The sequence below is a fragment of the Ceratotherium simum genome, chromosome 8 (assembly GCF_057802395.1).
Source record: "Ceratotherium simum simum isolate JZ-2026a chromosome 8, ASM5780239v1, whole genome shotgun sequence".
Taxonomy (NCBI): Eukaryota; Metazoa; Chordata; class Mammalia; order Perissodactyla; family Rhinocerotidae; genus Ceratotherium; species Ceratotherium simum.
The window spans coordinates 21,979,842-22,003,761 of record NC_141907.1 but is presented as its reverse complement, the minus strand read 5'-3'; the positions used below and the strand labels follow the sequence as shown (position 1 = coordinate 22,003,761).

Here is a 23,920-nt window from a genome sequence, read left to right as displayed (position 1 = left end):
ACAGAAAGTTTCCTTGTCATTATTTCACACTTATACAATTTACATATACCCATGGTACAAATGTAAAACTGCTCAGCAGGGTATATAATGAAGAGCCTTCATCCTACCCTAGACCCTACTCCTACTGCCAAGAGTTTCTGATTTATCAGGTCCAGAAATTATGCTTTTATAACTAAGCAGAATGGAGTATCACTGTTGTGCCACTGGGTGGAGGCAGAGCTCTCAAAGCATAATCTTTGGCAAGAGTTATTTTTCAGAACAAATTTGCCCACAGCATTTCTAAAACCTCATACTAAATTTAAAATCAACTCGCACATTTTTTATATTTAAAAGTTCAAATTTCTCTGTATATCACAATCACTGAAAACTTAAGGTAATTATTCACATTTACTGTTAAGTGTTTTCTTTTATTGCTTATATGGGTATCTTCCTCCCTCCAAAAAAGTACTTAAAACTAGTTAATTTAGGGAATACATCTTCATGCACACTTCTGATATTGAATAATTATGGATTCTAAGGAGGAACTACAACTTTAAAAAGCTTTAATTTTCAAACAAAATCATATACTTATGGATCAGTGTTGTATTTGTCAAACTTAGGGGCATATAATTCAAACAAACACAAGCTGACAATATTCAAATAGCAGAGCTAACCCCGATCTAGATATAACTTGGCAACCATCACTGTCTTGCAGTGTGGGGCAAGTGAAATGAGTGAGGTCACACACTCCCAGTATTCACTGCTTTTACAGTCTGTCCTCTCCCCCCTCCTCTTGTGAGAGTTTAGTGCCTCCCTAATCTGCTTGCATTATCTGCCTGCCTGTAGGCCAGAGAATTAAAACCACAGAAATGAACACAAGCACATAGTCATTGACTATTTATTTGCAAATTTAGGGCTTTATTTCATAAAATTGTTTTAAAAATTAGAACCCTTTCTAAATCATAACTTCAGAAAAACTGTAACAATTGGATCGAAAAATTCAAACTGGAAAATGCTCATATATCATGATTTGTCTCAAAGACTAAAATTTCCATTAAATCCTCCACCAATCAATGATTAAACTCTGCTCTCCATTCTTTGGAATTTTGTTCTATCTACAGTCATGCACCACATAACGATGTTTTGGTCAACGATGAATGCATATATGACAGTGGTCCCATAAGATTAATACCATATAGCCTAGGTGTGTAGTAGGCTATGCCATCTAGGTTTGTGTAAGTACACTCTATGATGTTTACATAATGACAAAAGGGCCCAACAATGCATTTCTCAGAACGTGTGCTCCTCATTAAGTGACACATGACTGTACACTGTTTCAAAAAGGTCACAAAGATTGGAAAAATGAATCAGGCAGGCAATAATTAAGGATAAAGAGTTTTTCAAATAATTTCTAATACAAGAAATACACCATTTTAAATTCAAACTCTGTATAACTTTACAAAAACTCCAAATATTTATTAATAAATTCTAAAATTAATAAAATCTAAAATATTTAAAATTCAACTTCCTACCAAAATGTATTCTTTACAATGTAAAAATTTTCAAAGAATAGAGCATAATGAAGTAATATAATGAAAAATGTACATCTTAAAATCACCTTTGGGAGGAGCTCTACTTTCTAGCAACAAAAAAACATATAAGTTTTTCTAAACATAAATACAATTTAATATTGTTTAAAGGTAAATTGATTCAGTGTGTCATGAGTTAAACACAGCAGGATAATACTCTTTCAATAAAAGGACAGAATTGGAAAAGCAAAACAAAATACTAAAAAACATGCCTACTGGGAATGGCAACTCAATTTAAAATAAATTACAGACTGACTCAATATCACACAGTTAATTAGTAGCAAAGATAGGATTGGAACTTGGGTTTCCAAGATCTTCCTCTAATTTTTACTTTCTACTATAGATTAAACTGTCACACGAAAGGATGTTTTCCCTCAAAGCTCAGCACTTCATTCATACAATGATTTAGCATGTATGATGTTATTATATGTGTATGTATATATAGGTGTGTGCGCACGTGTGTATACATTATATACACACACCTCATATAGTACTCCCAAACAGTAAACACTATTAACAAAAAGAAAAAGGAGAAAATGAAGAATGAATGAAATTTTTATCACAGATTTCAAAATAAATGATTCATAAAAGGCATAGTATAAAGTTACTTTAAAAACTGTACCATCTCTCTTTTTGAACTCACCACTTACCGGGAAACTGTGACACTATTGGAGGTGTATCTTCATCTAAGTCATCAACTCCTCCAGCAATCGGATAGGGTGGAATGGAGACTCTGGGCATCACTACCCAGCTGTGATCAGAATAAAGGGAAGAGGTCAGGCTGGGGAGTCCTGAGTTATGGGCTATCTGAAAGCCACAGATCTTCTCAATCTGTTGCCAGCGAAAAAGTCGTTCTCGTAAACAAGTTGTCAACTCAGAGAGGGCTTTCCTGGAAAAATCATTATAGGAATTATTTGTTACATCAAAGAATCTTTAATATGGCACTGAAAAAAGGCAACTACATGAACAGACCAGGGTAATTAACTAACTTCAAGAAGAATTACCCACTCTTAGAATTAGTATAAATTATGTAATTGTACGTGATTAAATGACAGATTAAAATATAAATTATCGATAAATTACACATTTCAACACAATAAAAATAAACAGATAGCTAAAATAACACTCTTACTTTGCTTCCAGAATTTTGTGATCTACCTCATCTAGAGAGGAGCTATGTGCCACATGCAGAGTCCCAAAGACTGTGCTTCTCTTCTTTTTAATTTTCTCTGCCTAGAAACCCAAAATAAGAAAAATAAGGCTAGGTTTGGGGAAAAATACACATATACTAATGAAGTTTGGTTTGAATATATTAATAATCATAAAATCAGTGGAGAATTATTAGCCAAGATATAGCCCTATTTTGCAAAAAAGAAAGGATGCTTGAGAGGGAGAAAGCATGCTTTCCTAAGCCAATCAACATAACTCAAAACTTTGTTGTGGAGAATTTTTCTCTTATTTCTATGGTTCAGAAAGACCTGAATCTTCTAGTAAAACAAACAGAGTAACATTAATTATATCCTACTGCAATGGAGGTGTTAGTAAGTGAACTGAGCTTTTTTTTTCTTTTTGCTAGAAATCAGATTAAGACAATCCTATTTCACACAACTTAATAAGAGTCAGACGATTTCTAGTAACTACTAACCTGAATCAGATATGAAGCAGCAACCTAGAGGAGAAAAGCTACGTATAAAACATTTATGATAATGATAATAGGGATGATTTTTAAATGACACTAAGGTCATTTTGAAAGGTATATACTTCTCTAAATACAGTAATTTTACTTTGCAGCCTATGATTATGAGAGTCCATTTATGCAATAAGTACCAATTCATGAAAAGAATCTGCAATAAATTTTTTTTCATATCTTTGTATCCCTATTAGTTAATCCCTTTAGAAATACAGTAAGTTTTGAAAAAGCAGAGTACCTCATCCTTAGCAATAGCTAATTGCATTTCCGCATTTTGTCTTTTAATATTGTAGTACTGTACTTCTACTTCATGTGTTAACTGAAGCCATTTTTGAAGTGCATCTGGAACAGACCAGCTGCTTCTGAGTTCAAATTCTTTTTCAGCCTTTTTTAGAGCCATTCGAACCTAGGAGGGAGGTAGGGAGGAAAAGAGGAAAGAGTGGGGAGAGAGACAAAGAGGAACAGAGGAAGGGGAGGGGGAGAGGAGGAAGGAGAAAGAGAGGAGTGAGAAATTTCTCTTTTTACAAGATATTTAAATTAAGGTACTTTTTAAGAAATTAAGGTATTCTTAGTACCAAAATTAAGAGAAAAAGCAATTTTAATTATGCTCTTTGTAAACATCTTTTTAAATCACAAAGTCTGAAACAATATATTTCTAACATTAAAACTAAAACTGAAATTTTAAGTGCATCTTAAACTCACTAAACAAAGTTGTAAAGCCAGAAGGTAGAGGGGGCTCATATATATCTTAAGTTGCAATATTTAGTTTTTATAGTTTATAATAGCCAGACTCACTAAGAGAAAAAAATCCACAGCATGTACAAACTAAAACTGATGACATCTTTCTCATAATGCATTTTTTGTTTATGGAGTAGGAAATGAAGAAGTGTCCAAAATAGGGTAAATAGCTGTTCTACTACCCCTTCTAATGTTCCCTGAAGACCCTACTGTAGCTACTTAACTATACACACTTTTTAAAGTAATTATACCCTTTTTTGAAGTTTTTCATGACATCTTCTTTATGGCCATTTATTTCTCATGGTTACAAAAACATATCTGCCTATCATAGTTTGTTTTACCACTTCTATTTAATTTACTGATTCTAACATACCAGAAAGCAGATAAATCAGCATTTGCAGACCATGTGTAAATTTCAAGAAAATAGATTCTGAGTGAGAGTCTACTTGATTTTTCCACAAGAAACTATGCACAGCCTTCAGTGTCAGGATATTGAAGTCTTTCTTCTAGCTGGTTTTTAATAAAAAGATAGAAAACTAAAATGCTTGTGAGGTGCTATTAAGTGATAAGGAAAAAACTCTTAAGGAAAGCCTAAGAAAACGACACAGAAGGAAGAGACAACCCATTCTAGGAATGATTCACTTCAAACCAGCAAGAGCTCAAGCTAAAGCTATGTAAAGAGACGTGATGGAATTTATAGAATCATGTACACACTCAAGACCTTCGGACAAAGTAATGAGTGAACTGTGGAGCGTCCTGCTTCTGGAGCACCATAACTGCAAATTAATTTTCCTCAAAGCTAAGTAAAGTTAACTAAACTCTATTCCTAAATTAACATGTAGAAAGGTTTGATCTGAACAAATACAACTTATGCAAACAAACTTTATCATGTGCCAGAATAAACTAAGAAGAGTACTATACACAAACTTCTGACACAGAGAGAGAACACCTGTAAGATACAGTAGGAAAAAAATTGTGTAGAAAAGTATTTTTTAAAACTCCAAAATTTAAAAAAAAATCACAACAGGACACTAAGTAGACAATTCAACATACAGACATTAAAAGTAAGGGTAAGGGCCGGCCCCGTGGCTTAGCGGTTAAGTGCGCGCCCTCCGCTGCTGGCGGCGGCCCGGGTTTGGATCCCGGGCGCGCATCGACACACTGCTTCTCCGGCCATGCTGAGGCCGTGTCCCACATACAGCAACTAGAAGGATGTGCAGCTATGACATGCAGCTATCTACTGGGGCTTTGGGGGAAAAATAAATAAATAAATAAATAAAAAGTAAGGGTAAGACAGCACTTACTGAAAACAGATCCTAAGCTACATTTGCCTGACACAAATCACTGTGCAACGTGCTTGGGACAATGCTGTGTTTAATAAGACAGTTGGCTAAGCTGTGGCAACCTGCTAACCTCTCAAGAAGAGAGGATTTGAGCTCAGGTCCTGTGACATGGAGTGCTATATAACACTACAAAGTGTAGGTCAGCAGGTCTTTTTTTCTCACAGGACTTTAAGCTAACCTTCCTATGCAATTTTCACCACCAAGGAAGTATACAGAGAACCTGAACAAATTTCACTCAAGTTTCTCTCTTCAATCATAAAGATTTTTCTTAATGTTATGCCCATAAATTTATTTCTCCTGAAAGAGCTCAATAAACGCATTTAACACAGAATTGATATATTTCTAGCATAAACTGAGACTGAACAATGTTTCAACTGACTGTCGAACAATGTTTCAATGGACTGTCAAATAATGTCTCAAAATTCTGGAAATTCTGACCTTCCAATAATAGCAACTATTTTAACTATTGTCTCTGCTATTATTCATAAGTTTATCAATTGACCTAAATTCTTACCCTTAGTTTAAATTACACTGTTATTTATAGGGGAACGGAAGCAGTAAAAATTGAGCAATTAATAGCTTTTAAAAATGATGAATTATTAAATTGTTTAAAAATATGATTATTTACATAATTTTTGTGTCTTAGGAATAAAACAGCAATAAGTAAAAACATGATATCACAGAAACAAACAGCCTAAATATATGACAACCTGGCTTCTAAACCCAACTTTATTATTTATTATCTCTGTGACCTTCAGCAAGTTTTTTACTTTCTGAGGCTTATTGTCTCAGGTAGAACAGGGGTACCATGACTTCTCCTGACTTTAGGCTTCTTGAGACTTTAAGAACAAAATAATTTATGTGAAAAGTATTTAAACCACACAAAATATAACGTAGTACTATTATTCACTCAAAAGTTTTTGTTTTATGGAAAATAACACTATACAAAATATGTATCAGATTTTCCTGCCTTCTAATTTTGAAAAGTTGATTATCCCCCAGACAAGATATACAGTAATGTTTAAAACTATGTGGAATTGTGGACTATGTGACGTTTTACGTAAATTAATTTCCCAGTTAAACTTACTTCTATAAACAAAGCTTTTAATAGCAGTATGGGAAAACATGAACTTTGGAATAAGACATGCAAAATCTTTCCTTTGTCACGTAATAGCTGTGTGACCTAAGGCAAGTTATTTAACCTCTCTACACATTTCATCTGTAAATGAGGATAATATCTATGTATTGTGAGGATTAAAATTTAGGAGCAAACCATTTGTAATGTGCATATCATAAACGTCTGGCACATAGTAAGCACTCATAAAATTGTGTTTCTTATTACTATAATCATATTGGACAGAGTTCTTTTTAAATGTCCACTTCTCTCCCTTAAACCACCTCTCACTGACTCAGGATCTCATTAGAATTATTACATTTGTACTGGGACATAACATCATGGTAATCTTTGGGTGTACTGAGTGCAAGGTCCCTATGCCAAAAACCTCAGATGAGAACGTTTGTGATTCTTGGGTCCTTTTTTATATTGTGTCTTCTCCCTCACTGAGAGGCAGTCACCTGTAAAATACTGCTATCAGTTTCTCTCTCTGCAGAAGAATTCCCACTACTGCTTTCTGATTTGCTTTTTCTTATCTGCAAAGTTCAGAAAAACAGCTTAAAAGCTTTTTAGTTTAGTCCTGGGAACAAACCAAGAGTTAGAAGTCTCAGTGGGAAGAGGCAGGAAGCTCTCAGTGGAGTAAAGGGCACATTGTCTAAATCTTGGACACAGTACAATTTTGGTGAGGCCTTTTCTGTCAACTCCCTGGTTCTTTACTACATTCTGTACAGATAAGGTTTGTCAGGTAAATAGGGCCTGAGTGCAAAATACACAAAGGAGTTAACTTAAGAGAACAAACTCCTTACAGGGAAAGATCCAAAAAACAGACATCTGGGGCATGAGGGAAAGCATAGTTAACAGTTAACAATAAAGATGACTGCATTCAGTCAGACAAGCCTTACCACAAATGACAATCTTGAAAGAAACAGTAATGCACAATGAACATCTCCCCATGAGCTGAAACTGAAACTTATTCATCACATAACTCTTGTTTCTCATTTCGCACTGGATGAGAAGGCTACAGTGCATGAAGGGAAGTGGGAGGCAGAGCAGCTCGGTTCTTAGCCCTGCTTTACAACTGAATCACTCTCTCATCTTGAGCAGGTTTCCTCACCCTCATTTTGTTCCTCAGTTTCTGTATCAGCAAAGAAAGGATCAAAGCCAGGAGAAGAGACCATGGAAGCAGAGGTTGGAGTGACATGCCTTGAAGATGAAGGAACGGGCCGTGAGCCCAGAAACGTAGGCAGTCTCTAGAAGTTGGAAAAGGCAAGGAAAGAAATCCTTCCCTAGAGCTCCATAAGCAATGCAGCCCTGTGGACCTATTTTAGATTCTGACTTCGAGAACTATAAGATAATAAATGTGTGTTGTTTTAAGCCACTAAGTTTGTGATAATTTCTATAGAAGGATAGAAAATTAATACATTTGCCTATAATTAAACTCTCCCAGATACCACATTCCCTTTTTCCAAAGGACTATACAACGCCTGATTCCATCTTGAGTAAACGCATAGCAGAAGCAAGATACTGAAAAGGACATCCTTTAGACAACTTCAGAATTTTTAGCAGATTATGTTCTAAAACTAAGGATTCAAACGGATGTTAGAGATTCTTCACCTTTGCAGAGAAGTTTAACATTGGATATACTTTACTAGGTTACAGTCAGAGACTGAAACATATTACGGATGTTAAATTAAATAAACACCTCAAATTTACTCAAGATAATTAACATGGCATGGGATAAGATTTCACGAATGAGTGAACATGATGGTAACTTTATCTTTTAGTTACCACTTTGTTATTTTGCTATGTGGACTTTGATCAATACTAACAATATGAACAAATGATTCTTTTATTAACTAAGGAAGAGTATACAATGAAACTAAATGTAGGAGACTGAACAAAAACAAAAAACTCCTCAGAATGGCAATAGGCATATCCTAACAAATACGTTTTTTAAAACGTAAATACCTGTTCCAATTCCTGCTCCGCGTACTGGCGTCTACTCAATTCACATGCAGCTCCCTCCCTTAGCTCTCGAAGCCGACAAGCCTCTTCCTTTGCGTAATTGATTTCATCCATCATTTTGCGCTCTAGATTTTGCTTTTCTACGGCAACATTTCTGTTTTCTTCCTGTGCCTTTTCAAGCCTTACAGACAACAATAATGAAAATTTCTCACAAAAGTTCCCAAAATTTCATTTTTTAAATGAAGAATAAATATGTATCAAGCAATAGGATACATCTTTCAATCAGAATTCGAAACATTTTTATTGATCTTAAGTTTGGATAACAAAAACAACAGGTAAGCCTACCACACAGCTACTTTGGTTATCTTGAGCTCAGAACACAGGGAGAGCAGAAAAATACTCTTCAGCAGAGAGACATTTAAGAAATTCATAATTATTTAAATCATGTTAAAAATAAAATCTAACTACACATATAATTCCACCTATATTTGATTTATTTCCACTGGACTTCTATCCTAGTGCACCCCTTCACAATAAATCTGTAATTATGATAAATATAAGGATACTTTTCTAAAAAATATGAAATGAAATTACATACATTCCTAATGTGTGTGCTAGTCTAAATATAAGTGTGTAAGCACATGCCCATATCACATTTTCACGAACTGTATCTCCTATACAAACAACAAGACTTACAGCTTTTTTTACTTACCTTTCTTGTAAGTCCATTAGACTTTGCTCTGCAGTTTGCAGACTCTCTAAGTCTTTCATCATTTTTGCAACATGTTCTTTCGATGTCTTATTCTGCGTGTAAGCAAACCAGCACCCTCCAACACCAATTACTATAGAAACTGTGAGGATAAAATCCTTCATCCAGTTATGAGGAGGCCCTATGAAGAGAATTACAGATGGTTACATTAATCTTGGAGTGTAACAGAATCTCAAGACACAGAGGCTTTTTTTTTTTTAAGTAGCAGGTATCTAAAACAAAACAAGACATGAAGACGTCCCTCCTGTATACAAGCTCTAGCCTTTTCAAAATTCTTTCTTCCAATAATCAATGTGCTCATTACAACTACCTGATATTCTCGACCTAGAGGAAGGCAGAGATAAACCCACAGGGATGCACCAAGCCCCTGCTAGTAGAGGAGGTGGTAATAAAGTCCTGGGGACTCCTGGAAAAAGCAACAGCATCTCCAGTCATGTGCTGTGAGAACGGTCCTCTGTGGGGTGAAAGGAGTCATCAAGAGTAACACCATTATCATTCTAACTCCTTTCTTTCATTTAAGTAAGGCAGCTGTCATGCTTTGATACACAAACTGGAATCCTAATCATTTACCAAAAAGCATTTTTCCCAAGCATGCAGCCATGTTAACTAATTAAGGATTAATCAGTGATTCTCAACAAGGGTGATATTCCTCCCAGCAGACATCTGACAATTTCTGCTTGTTACAGTTGGGGAGCGGGGGAGAGCTGTTACTGGTGTCTAGTGGGTAGAGGCCAGGGATGGTGCTGAACATCCAATAATATACAAGACAATCTGCTTCCCACCCCCCTTCTGCTGGTAACAAAGAATCATCCAGCCCAAAATGTGAATACTGCCAAGGTTGATAAACCATAGGTTAAATGATCATAACAAGTATTGTTTTAGGTGACTATTTGCCAGAGTTATCCGGATTACTAGAGGGAAAGAACAGAACTGCTTTCCCACCACACCGGGCGTGACAGTAACCTTCAGCATCGTTTCTAAAGTACAGAGTGAGGAGCCAAGGCCTACTGTCTTCAGTGACATAAAACACAGAAATCACTAGTCAAATAATTTCCCAGTTTATCCCTGACTGTCAATACACACTAATTTTCAGGGGGCTCTCTGAAGGGCAACACAATGATAACTAATACAATATAATGTATTATTTGCTCCAAAGAGATATAGTTTACAGTGGAAAACTGCCTAACTGCCCAAGCCTCCAGCAGGAAGACATTTCACTTATTTGATGAGATGAAGAGCTCTACAAAAATGACAAGTTTCTATGCTTACAAGTCTAGAGTTCCTGTATGTTTACATAGTGTGATAAATAGCATGCTCTATGCCAGAGACCCTCAGGGTTGCATATTTCCAGAGTGCACACCCTCACCTACAGTGACAGAGATGCACTGCAGAAGGCTAAAGTCTCAAAAGGATTTATTTTTGTTTCTGCCTCAGACTGAGAGGTTCAGCTCAGGCTCTAGTTCAGATATGAGCCCTGTTCAGGCTGAAATATAATCACTAGAAATAACAATAAATAGATGGACAAGTCCCAAACTCTATAATAAGTACCACAAGCCAGAAAAGATTTCAGTGAAAACTCCTTCAAAATGCATCTCTGCTCACCTGACAATGCTAGTTTTTTATAAATCTAACGTGGGTGTTCCAACTGTAGGGCTCATTCACTCAATAATTCTAACACAAACACATTAAAAAAGTAATGCATCATTAACTTCTTAACTGGTTTGTTTATTAAAACATTTGTTTTCAACATTCTTTGAGACTAGTTTGGTTTCTTTTCAAAGATAATATAAGACTGTTTTGGCTCAGAGGGTGGTTTGTTCCTGGATTAATAAAATATTCCTGACCAAGCTGAATACAGACACACATTCTATAGTTTAATTCCTATTTTCACCAATTGTTTACATGAAAAAATTAGACAGAATCTCACAGAAGACAACCCCCAATAGATTCAGTCAAAAACTCAGGACAAGGAGAAGGTTAGAAAGGGCATCATCTCTGTGGAATGCGGGGCATTTCAGTAGTGTTCTATTTCCTAGGGTTTGTAATTTCCACCAACAGTGCATTTCTACCAACTCTCACAAAGGGGAGTTCCAGCTGTTTTACCAGCTGCTCTTTTAGCCTGAGCCAAAAAAGAACCACCAGTAAAGTCATGGAATCCATCCAACCACTCCAGTAACCCTTTTTTAGCAGGGCCACCCCCCACGACACTATCATAGAAACCTGTGAGTCTCCTAACTCCAAGAATTGAGGTAAAATAAACATTAGTTTGCTAATTTATAATTTGTGGAAGCCATTTTTCTTGTATTAATTTTATTCTTTTTTGGCTTCTGAAAAATAAAACATAATTCCTCTAAAATGTGTACTCTTCAAACACTTTCCCACAAAGCTTTCTGAAATATGAAATTAAATAAAATGAACATACTCAACTTCCCTTCAGGGAAAAAAATATTCCTGTCAAAGTAAAGAAATACAAAGTTTATTTTCTTTACAAATATGACATTGCAACTTCTTAAATGTTCCTCTTCAAAACAATCTAAAGAACAATCAAATAACATTCTCCATCTGGCACTTCTGCCAGGATAGTCTGGTACTTCGTAAAGTTTCAATTGGGTCTTTGCTTTTAATCTACATCTAAAAATATCCTTTTCTTGGTGATTAAAGAAATCAAGTCAGGATCTATTACTTCATACCATCAGGATGGTTAGATTGCACCATTTTTTAAAGGGATTCTTCAGTGAATATTCAGCTATAAAAACAACATTAAAACTGCTATAAAGATCCAAAGTTTTAAATCTAGAAATTTAATTCTAAATTATCAGCTAACACAGTTTTTATAACTTCTTACATCAGTAATCAGCTTTGAAAGTTTCACACTCCATATTTCCATGACAGAAAATCTCACCCTACAAATCTTTCGTTTTAAGACTGTATTACATGTCTTTTACACCTAAAAGAGAATTCTTCTTAGTGATCTACTACCTTACTTTTTCCTTCTTTAAATAACAAATAGATGATCTGCTTATTCTTTTGTATCACACTCTTTGAGAGAGAATACTAACGTGTTAGAGGTCCAAACAAAACCACATCCAGTGCCTTGAGCTGAAGTTTTTGTCTGTGACTCCGGTCGTTGATTCTCAACTGAGAGATCATAAACGAAGGTTCATGTACCGCAATCCTGTTCATTTAAAAAATACGTATATATTAAATAAAAGTACTTCTAGTATGTAAATTTAAATATTTGAGCAACATATTTAATACTTTACATATTAGTGATGATTATTGTAAGGGCTCATCCATGTGTGATTTAATACTTCATTACATATATCAAAAACCTTTTCACTGCAAACTTAGCTGAAAAAACATTCCTGTATGTTTAATAATTTAGCTGCTATATTGATGTTTTTGTTTTCTAAGGTTACTTTATGCTATAACTTACTGTGATTTAGAAATTTATATAATTTAAAATATTTTATCATTACCTCTGGCATTTTACTACCATTTCACAAAGAACAAGAAAATTATAAGTAATTTATTTAACATCAATAGCAGACTTTAAAAAATAGTTCTCAATTTAGATCATGTTGCTTTTCTTTATTTTTTTTTTTTTCTCCTCAAGGAAGATCAGCCCTGAGTTAACATCCATGCCAATCCTCCTCTTTTTGCTGAGGAAGACCGGCTCTGAGCTAACATCTATTGCCAGTCCTCTTCCTTCCCCCTCCCCCCCCAAAGCCCCAGTAGATAGTTGTATGTCATAGTTGCACATCCTTCTAGTTGCAGTATGTGGGACACGGCCTCAGCATGGCTGGAGAAGCAGTGCGTCGGTGCGCGCCTGGGATCCGAACCCAGGCCGCCAGTAGCGGAGCGCGCGCACTTAACCGCTAAGCCACAGGGCCGGCCCTGCTTTTCTTTAAAAAGTATCTTTAAAATTTATACCTTTACTTTCTAAACTGTTTAAAAATTAAAGTCCACTGAAGTCATAAGTGGGAAGTAAGAAGTCATCACTGGTTGGGAGAGTAAACTGAGAGATTTATGTACAGAAGTACTGAACCATTTTATTAGCAATGAAGAAAGCAGGGGGCCAAAAATGCACAGGTGAAATAATAAAATCACTTTATTTTGGACTTCAAATCCAAGTAGCCCAGTAACCAACTAAGATTTCTTAACAACCAAGTACGATGCCAACAAAGATTTTTTAACATAAAGTCTAATAATAATAATATAATTATTAATAACAATGACAATAAAACACGCATGTACTATGTGTTGGGTCCTGTGCCAAGGACTTAATTAAAATTCAAAAAAGCCTATAATATATATAAAATTCCCTTTTTATAGATGAGGAAACTAAGGTAGTGGGAGGATGAGTAACTTGCCCGAGGTTACATAATTAGTAAAAGGTTAAGGCAGGGATTCAAACCCAAATATGTATGATTCCAACAACTGTACTCTGAACCAATACATTTAGGAAGATATCAGAACCTCTGAGTATGGAGAAGTTACAGAAACTCCTACGAGGCTTCTACAAAACTTCAGAAAGTAAAGAACTCTAACTTTGCCTTTACAAAATGCCTTCCTTCATCTTCTCCACAGGTACCTTTCATGCTCCTGTTACACCTTTAACATGACACTTACCAAACTGCTTGAAGGCAAAAATTATGTCTTATCTCTGTATTCCCAAACCTAGTATGATGCTTGGCAAAAGTAGATGTTTGATAAATGTTTGTATAACAGATGAATGACGGCATGGACAGATGCATGAATGAATTAATAGCAACACTATCAATAGACTAAATTTAAGAAAGACAATGAGATGTAATAAAAAGGAAATTATAACAGAATTTTATGCAAAGTTCAATATGAGCCCAGAGGTGGAAGTGATTCTACCTGAGTGGGTGAGGATGTCAGGGAAGTTCACACAGGTCTGAAAGGAATGAGGAGGCATGTGTCAGGTGAAGAGAGCCTTAGGATAAGCTCTGGTAATAAGAATTACAGAGTATAGAAAATACAGTAAAAGCCTTAAGATAATCATTATAGCTAACATAAAACTAACATAATTTTGGCTACCTACTATAGACATAACAATATTTTAATGTCACAGAAAAGAAACATAATAATGAATTATTGTAGGCATGTGTACATCTACAGTTACCCTACAAAAAGCCCTGTAACTTACATAGTTGTTTTATTGCTCCTTTAAATTGACTCATCTAATTGCCATTACCATACAAAACGGGCTTGATGAAGGGTATTCCAGTTTTCCTTTCTCCACTACTCAAAAAGGCTCCAATGAACTTCTACATTTATTATTTTTTCTTCTGCAGTAACGTGTTCACTATTTTAAAAAATTGATCTTGATTGAGGGTGTGATGTTATTCCAACAATTCTATCAGAATTTGAGGTATCTTTGATAACCTTTACTTAACCAAAAGAAACAAGTGGCTATAATATTTATTGCCAAAACATAGAGCAGCCTATTTTATTTCATGTTGTTGTTATATAAAGAAACTTCCCAAAAGACAACATAAGAAAAATACTATGAGTTCCTCATAATACAAATATTAGTTTTGAGGTAACATATATAACTTGAAAAACCCTAATCTCATTTTAATGCTCTACTATTCTGTTCTGTTTTAACTTAGGAACCTGTCTTATTTAAAAGCAAGAACTATATCTTATTTAATTTTTGTCTTCTTTCCAGCACCTAGTTGCACCATGAACATAAAAGATACTCAATACACACTTGCCGAATTGACTCCTATCCCCATAATTTCATCATTATAGTCATGTGCACTGTAAAGTCAGAAATACTGATGTTGACTTCAGAATACATTTAAGGGAGATATAAAACTTTCAACTTGATCCAAAATACAAACTTCAAAGCAACAAAAGTCACTTATTTAAATAGGGTATGTAGCAAATTGATTATAAATACAACGTGCATATTTCATCATGTATAATAATTAGACAGTAATAAGGGATTAGAGTCTTTTTTGATACAAGAAACAATCTAGAGAGGAATGGGACATAAGCAATCTTGTAAGGGTCAAGTTCAGGTAGAATCATTGCAATTTTAACATTTAAATCTTTGAGGATTATTAAGTTAACTAATGGAGATTTAGAAAATATAATTTAGAAAACTAATAACAATTAATTCTAGGCATCTAAGGGATAAATGACATCCTAGATTTTGGTACCAGACCTATCTGTGTTCAAACACTGTCTTGACAAAAAATTTAACTTCTCTCCGACTTAGTTTTTTTGTTTTTGTGATGAAGATCAGCCCTGAGCTAACATGTATGCCAATCCTCCTCTTTTTGCTGAGGAAGACTGGCCCTGAGCTAACATCCGTGCCCATCTTCCTTCACTTTATGTGGGACGCCGCCACAGCATGGCCTGACAAGCGGTGCGTCGGTGTGTGCCCAGGATCCGAACCTGGGACACCAGCAGCAGAGCGCGCCCACCTAACTGCTATACCACGGGGCCGGCCCCTCCGACTTAGTTTTTTTAATCTGTAAAATGGGGATGATAATACATACTTCATTTTAACCATGTAGCTTAGATGAGATAATACAGAGTTATCTCCATGTAATATACATTTAAAAATGGTTGCTATTACTTATATTTTGTTTATTAACTTATGGGCACTAATATTAAGTGGTTATTGTTGTTATTAAAAGAATACCAATTAAGAAGGATCTATACATTAATCCATTCAAATAGGTCTTTTCATAAAAGTGGATCCATATCAAATGAATAAGTTTTTGTTATTATTTACCAGGTGGTCAGAGGTTGGCCCTGTGATGTTATCTAAAAAAGATGTAGTTGGCCCACCTTCTAATTCTCAAAATTACTTTCCTTGGGAATAAATTTTTAAAAGGGCCTGATTATTTAGACAAGAAAAATTGATTAAAACTTACAAATTCATATCTGAAAAAAATTAAAGAATGGATATATTTATACTATTTCCTTAAGAGTCCTTAGCCACAGAAGTAACTTGAAGATTCAGCGTTGAAAAGTAACATTTAGCATATAATTCTCCATGAATGGAAAAATACATTTGGATAATAAAGACTCACCTAGGAAGCGTTGTTCCTTTGACATTATTGTCTCTAAAATTCTTCTCATATTGGGGTAGTTCAACAAATTCTATCAACCACTGAAGTGTGTCCTCAAGGGTCCAATTATGAACTGCAAGAGTTTATAAAAGAGGAAGACATACTTTAAACACAATTGCTTTTAGAATTTATATAAATTATGTATATATTTATACACACACACACATATATATATGATTACTCTAACTTTAGAGGAAATAAAAATGTTAGATTGAATTTTCAATTCAATTCAATCAACAGTGAGTACTAACATGGTATTTGGCACTCTGTAAGAAGCTAAAAACAAAAGAGACATACCTCCTACCTTTAAGGGCTTATAATATAGAACAGAGAAGACATATAAAACAGAACAAAATATTAGCATGGTTAATTATAAAATAAGCAACCATGCAAAGTTTGTAACGGATGAAATAATCCATTATTTCCCTGGTTGTAGAAAACTTACCAGATACATATTTATTCATTTTTTCTTTCATTTAGTCTTCCATCCACATAATACTGTAAACCTTGTGAGTATTAGGTTTCATTCTAAGCACTGAGAATATGGCAGTCAACAAGACGGATAAAGTTCTTGCCCTCACAGAACTTAAATTCTTTTGGGAGTGGGAAGGGGCAATTTGTGAAAGGAGTAAGAAAATGGCGGGGGCGGGGGGCGGTGCGGATTTCAGATAGTGATCAACTAGTAAGCAAGACAGAAAAGATGTCAGGGTCGGCCTCTCTGAGGAGCTGTTATCTGAACTGAGACCTAAAAATTGCAAAGAGCCAACATTGTGAAGATCTGGGAGAAAAATATCCCAAACAGGGAAAAACTAATGTAAAGGCCTTAAGATAGGAATGAACTAGCTGTGTTTGAGAGAGAGGAAGAAAACAATCAGAGGGGCCAGGTCATAGAAGAATTTCAAAAATTCTGGAAATTTTTCTAATTTCAAGAAGAGGGGGGTAAAAATCAATGATTTTAAAATATCACTTTTCAATGTACATAATGGTTTGCAGGTAACAAGTCTGAAAACAGAAATAAGGAGACCATTCCTTATGTAACTGTCCAAGCAAAAGAGGTTACTGCCTTGGACTATGGTGCTACTACAGGATACGGTGACAATGGTCAGATTTAGGACATATTCTGGGGATAATGCTGTTAGATGTGCTGATGAAATGGATGGGGATTGGTAGATAGAGGAAAGCCAAAAAAAGTACAGAGGGTGGTGCCATTAACTGAGATAGGAAAGAAGGGGAGGCAAGTAGGGGCAGGTGGATAGAGATCAGAAGTTCTGTTTTTAGATATGTGATGCTTGACGTATGTATTAGATACTTCAGTGTAGATAAACAGTAGCAGTCAGATCAACAAGTCTGGAGCTTAGGGAAGAGTGAGGTAAGGAAAAGAGATGTAAATTGGAAGTCATCAGCATACAGATGGTCTTTAGACTGAATGACGTCCCCAGAAGAGTGAAGACAGCTATTAATGGATTCTAGGAGACTGGCTCTAAATCATGAAGAAAATGATAGCTAACATCTCTTCTCCTGGACACCTATTTTGAATTAAGCCCTTTATATGCATTTTGTTTTCCTTTAAGCCTTTAAGAAAAAAAACTTATGAGGCACTAACATGATTATCTATCTCCATTTTGGAGATGAGAAACTAAGAAGTTAACAGGACCAAGATAGTCAGTAGTGGGACTGGATTTGAACCCAGACTCAATGACCTCAGGACCTGACTCTACGCTACTCTGAGATCAATAATATTATATAGCAGTAGAGATATAAACATGCAGTTAAACACTGGAAGCAACTCATATGTTTTTACTTGAAGAGTATGAAGGACAATGATGAGTTTATCCAAAGGAAAGGATGCAAGTGTGCCTGGAAAATGAAGAGCTCCATATTGTCTGCATTTGAGGGTCTGGGAAAACAAAGTACTTATAGACCACAGCAAAGGTCAAAAGAGAGAGAAGAAAACAAGTGAGCAATAAAAGCAGAACCAGGACTCCATCTGTGTATAAATAGATCTGAGAAAAGATCTTTCTGATAAACTACAGAAAATTATGAATTCACTTTTGCAAGCAAAGCTAATTTTTCACTATCTGCCCTTTTCATTAAGTGCTCTTGAGAGAAAAAGCTTAAATAAATCATAAACAAAAAATTAACAAAAATTCCTTTTAAAATTACATATGGTAATTGATAATTTTATACTGAGACAAAGCTTGACTATTTTTTTATGTTCTCTCCTTCATGTGTTCCTGCCACAAGCTTGGACATGTGCCTGAAGCTGCTGTATCCATTTAGCCAAATAACAGAATATCAGCCAAAGATTCAGGCCCTGGGTGCTTTCCACTGAATTTAATACGTTCAAAGTAGCTTTTTTACTCTTAAGTTTCTTCCTATTCAAGATGAACCGCACTGAGAATTGCCCTGTCTTGACTGCCAAGAAACCAACAGTGCAGCTGCACCTCAGACACCCACACGAAACCCTCAGCCAAGAAAACAGGATAAGATTCTCTCTGTCATTTCTACGGCTGTTCAACTGATCAACAGCAAAAGTCCCTGATCTAACCACTCCAGCACATCAAAATATCCCCTCGATTCTCAATGAGCCAGGATAGAAAGGAAGAAAAATCAAATGAAAAAGGATACACATTTAAAGTGCTCAAATCCTAGTATTACTCTACCCAGTAAGCAGAATATTATAGTGGTTCTAAAGTAAATTTCTTTACAGTGTATCTTTAAAGCAACAAAATTTTAACATAGGGCACACAGTTTTCTTTGGGGGGAGGTTCACTTCTTCTTGACCTATTTGGTTTCTTTGGTGATGCCTAGTACAGACCTTCACTTCTCTTCTCATGACTGGGACTTACATTTTATATTAGCTTTCTCTGCTCCAAATACACTAGTTGTCCTTCAATTCTTAGGACAGATCATACTATGTCCTTCCTCAGGGCATTTGCACATACTGTTTCCTCACTATGAGACCCTCTTCTCTGTTTCTCTGACTCATCTTCACCTATTTACTTCATTAAGCCTTCATATCTCAGTTAAAACTTTAATTCCTCAGGGTAGGCCTTCCCAAAGGTTGCTATATAATCCTAAATCACTCTGTTCTTTCTATGCATACCACTTAACTAATTATAATTATTTATCTGTATGATTATTATTTCAACATTTGTTTATTCCACTAAAGCATAAGTTTCTTGCTCACCATTGTACCCTAGCACTTGATACACAAAAGGTGCTCAACAAATTATCTGTTGGATCCTCTTGAATAAATGAAGTAGAACATGTTTCATTGATGAGTATTATGAAAATCTATTTTCACATTTTAGTGAGGAAACCCAAATAAACAGAAATAGGAATCTGTCTGTATAAGAAATTCTTGGTGGCAAAGGAATTATTCCTTTAAGAATTATCCAGTTCCTTATCACCCGCCTCTCCTTGCTCTTTCACACGTGCTGTTGCTAAATAGCACTTCGACCAGGGGGCAGGCAGAGAAGGATATGGTGTTCCTTTAAAAAATACATTTCCCTACCTGCAAAGCTATTAAAATACCAATTTCTACATTGCCAACTTATATTGTTTCTGCTAGAAATTGTGGCCAATGTTGTATAGGTTAGTGTCTCTGAGTGATTTTGGATAATTTACTCCAAGACCAATAAAAAGAACTCGGAAATGAAAGAGACCTGATTCTAGTCCCAGCTGTGCCACTGATTCACTGTGACATCACAGCCAGGTTATTTAACTGTGACTTAGTTTCTTAACACACAAAAGAATGAAACTAAGCTAGACCATCTTTAAAATTCACTCAAATTCTGTTTCTGTAATACCATTATAACAAACAAGAGTTGGTATTTAAAATACTGCTCAACTGTTAGCCTAGAACAGTAGAATACAGAATACTGAGGGGAAAAGTAACTCTAAGAACTTTCGGAACAGCAACAAAAACTGCTGCTAACATTTATTACATATTTATTAAACACCAGATTTGCAAACGTTATTTCAAATAATCATTGCAACAATCCTTTGAAGTAGGTACTTTTATCATCATACTGAACCTAAAAGTTTATGAAGGTGATCTTAATTAGGTATAACAGATAAGTAAATGGTCAAACCAGGTTTCAGACCAAGTCTGCTTCTAGCATTGTTAACCACTGTGCAATAACAGTGCCTCTTCAGAGTTAGGTAAGGAGTCCTGATAATCAAATTAGGCACCACAAGTAGACAGTTTAAGCTCCAAGCAAACTTGCAGCTTTCTGAATGCACCATATTCCCCCATGCCACTCCGTCAACCTGGAATGGCTTTCCCTTCTTATTCCTTCTTTGCCAAGATTGCTCTTCCTTAGCCTTTAAGACTCAGATCAGAACTCCCTGCTCCACGAAGTTTTCCCTCTCCATCCATTTCCAGATTATAGTTGCTCTTCTTTGTGGCCCCTGATCACCTGCACACACATCTGCCATAAGATTTATGACATACTCTAATGTAATTGTCCAGGTCTTAACCCCTGGATGATGAGTTCCTAGAGGGCAGGAATTTGTTCTTTTACCTAACACAGTGAATATTAACACCATAATGCCACATTCCTTCAATATAGGATTTTACATTTTATTACACACTTTCACATGCATTCTCATTTAACACCCCCCAATAACCACATTTGAGAGACAACTGTTCTCTCTACAGTCTATATAGAGAACCTTGCCCAAGAAAGGCCAAGTAATCACATACTTGGTCATACAGGTATAGTAACAGGGAGAGCTAGAATTTGAACTCTAGTCTGACCCCAAGTTCACTGTCAATAGAGGTGGCTCCTGATGTAAAACAAGAGCTCACCGTTTAACTCTAATACTTGAAACACATTTTCTCTTAGAATCAAACCTTCTAGACATATAGTACTAACGTAATGCAAGACTTAAACATTATATATGAACAATCTGTCATAGGTAATTGCATTAATGGATTCAGGATTCCCCACTGGAGACATCAAGTACACATTGTGGCCTACTGAAGGGCTGGAGGTAGTAACACAATAGCTCAATGGAGCTACGCCAGTTCTTCATCCTGGGGGTGAATCCCATGACTTGAAAAAGGTGCTCTAACAGCCTGAAGGGCAAGATGTCAAAGAGGCAGGAGATTCAGAGCTGCAGCAGGATTCTGGAGCAAAGTACATAGGTGGGGGACAGGGAGAGAGTGGGGACAGGATGGTGAGTAGAACCAAATCTCCAGGAGATGGGAGAGTGTGGGGATATAGGATGTGTAGGGGCACATATTTATGGATTTTCACAGGAACAGAGGCAAGATGAGGATTCTCTTTTTCATTATCCCTCTCCCTTGCTGCTATCAACAGGGCTATTTCTGTAATAGGGAACAAGGTTACTGATTCTGCAATAAAACAGTTTCTCTTTCTTCCCCTTCCCACTTGCTACTGTCAGTCCCACTATTGTATCATTATTTTGGACAAGCACTTGAAAAAGATAAAAAAATGATACTGGGCCTAGGGGAGAAAGCTTTTAGACAGCAGTAGGATCTGTAGTCATGGGGAGAATGAGGAGAGAGCAAGGGCTAGAAATAGCCAGCAACAGAGAGGTAAGGAAACTAGCATTCCTGTGGCCACCCAGCTGAAGCAGCCTTCTAAAAGAGACACAAGTCATGCATAGGCACCTCCTCAGTTATACGAACTAGGTTATAAGTAGAAAAAAGACTCCAACTGAAAGTGATCTCTCCCTCCCCCAAATTTCCATAGTACTTACTATCTCTACCAAATGGCATATCATATGTGCTCTTATTTTGTAACTATTTGCTTAATTACATCTTATGTTCCTACTATATTGCAAGCTTCCATAAGACAGGGATTACGTAGCCCAGCAGAAAGTTGTCGTTCAAGTATTAGCTGAATTATAACTGACTTTTTTCTTCCTTAAAGAACCTGTTTTGTTTTCTTTTTAATTATGTCTATTTGCTATCCCATAGTTGTGCGAAAGACAAACATACTGTTTTCATGATATCTCATTTGAAAGCAGCACTGGAGAATCCTTGACTCCAAAACAGGATCACAGAGACCTATAACATAACGGAGGTTAGAAGGTGCCAATTTATAGCTGTGTGTTTGACAGCAGGATGAGATGAGAATTTGCATGCTTCCAGTCCATCCCTGCCTTAAGCAAATGTGATATACACAAATAAGTGTAAAGGATAAACTTCAAAAGATTCAAGTATACGTATTTACTTGCTCCTTTCACCTACAAAAGGCAATCTTATAAAACCAATGCACCCAGTGCAGTTAGCCATATACTTGTATTAAGTTACAGGCCTAAAAATACAAAACAGCTTAGTGAAGTACCACCATGTAGGTTTTCATCTGTTATATTTAATATAAGTTATATTTAATGTAAGGACATGCTGTCCTAAAAACCTTCAAAGATGATTTGTGAAATCACCTAAATGTGGAAGAAAAAATAATTTCTAATTATAAAGCATTAGTGTGCATGTAGAGACATGTTAATAATAGCAATAGCTAACATTTTTGTGAGCACTTGGCAATTTCCAGTAACTGTGCTAAAGATGCTAAATATGCTATCATAAATTATCTCATGAAATTCTTTCAACAACCCTACAAAGTAGGTTTTAGAAGTGATAATATCATCTTGGTTTACAGATCAGGAAGCTGAGGCTCAGAGAGTATGAGTAACTTGTCTAAATTGGACACACCAAGTAAGTAGTGGAGATGGGATTCAAAACTATATCTGTTCACTTCAAAGCCCCAACTCTTAACCATCATGCTCCTCCTCCTCTCCCTCCTCCGCAAACTGAGAAAATTTCAAAATTTTGAAATTCTGACACATCAGCCGTGTCAGACCTTGGATATAATAAACACACCACTACATTTATTCTGCATTTCATTTCTTAATAGCTCTCCTACTACTTTTTAAAAACGGCTATATCCTAAATTTATGATAAAAAACATTTGTAATGTTGTTCTTAACGTTAAGAAAGCAACTGGCATAATACTTTCTTTTGGCAAACTAATGTATTTTAGAGAAATCAACTTCTGATATCATTACACAGTACTGTACAGTTAAATACACACTCACTACTTTCTATTAAAGCATGAAAACATCTTGACAAGTACCAAAAGGTTTGGTAAGAGGGTTAGGCAGGAAAACGAATGAACACTGTTAACAACAGCAACTATATTTAAAGTTGGCCATATGAAATGTATATTGAAAGAAGTTCTATATTTTGAAACTTCTCTGATATACAAGCTAAAAACTATTCACAGTTTGAAAAACATTTGAATTATTGTCATGTTTATATGAAGTACTATATTCTAAAATATCGGTGAACACCAGTATTTACCACTTTTCTAAATTCAATTTCAACTGAGAATTTCAAGTTACAAAAGCCTCAGAAGGGAAAATGCAATTAACCTAAGGTTTAATACAGCAGGACTTTGATAAAAGCAACTTTAACTAAATATAATATAAACATAAAAAAAACCTTTTTCAAATCTAAAAAATGAAAAAGCTTAAAGCCTTCCACATTTTATCTTAATTCACTCGGTGTAGAGACTTGGTGGTGTCGCTTCTGAGTGAGACTTTAGATGATCAGCTGCTCAGCACAGTCAAGACAGGCTTA

At 35.6% G+C, this 23,920-nt stretch overlaps 1 protein-coding gene across 3 annotated transcripts in view; it reads right to left on the bottom strand.

The window, feature by feature from the left end:
• The window catches only part of STIM2 (stromal interaction molecule 2), a 151,325-nt gene that overhangs the window by 18,201 nt on the left and 109,204 nt on the right, over nt 1–23,920 (bottom strand). For 2 of the 3 annotated variants that reach the window (XM_087434159.1, XM_087434161.1), the window contains exons 4-11: nt 16,264–16,375; nt 12,247–12,362; nt 9,131–9,308; nt 8,422–8,599; nt 3,497–3,664; nt 3,214–3,237; nt 2,701–2,801; nt 2,219–2,457 (exon numbers count right to left, since the gene is read on the bottom strand). In XM_087434159.1, coding sequence (XP_087290285.1) covers nt 2,219–2,457; nt 2,701–2,801; nt 3,214–3,237; nt 3,497–3,664; nt 8,422–8,599; nt 9,131–9,308; nt 12,247–12,362; nt 16,264–16,375 — 1,116 coding nt within the window. The remainder of the gene's footprint in view (nt 1–2,218; nt 2,458–2,700; nt 2,802–3,213; nt 3,238–3,496; nt 3,665–8,421; nt 8,600–9,130; nt 9,309–12,246; nt 12,363–16,263; nt 16,376–23,920) is intronic. The other variant, XM_087434160.1, reaches the window with a different exon arrangement.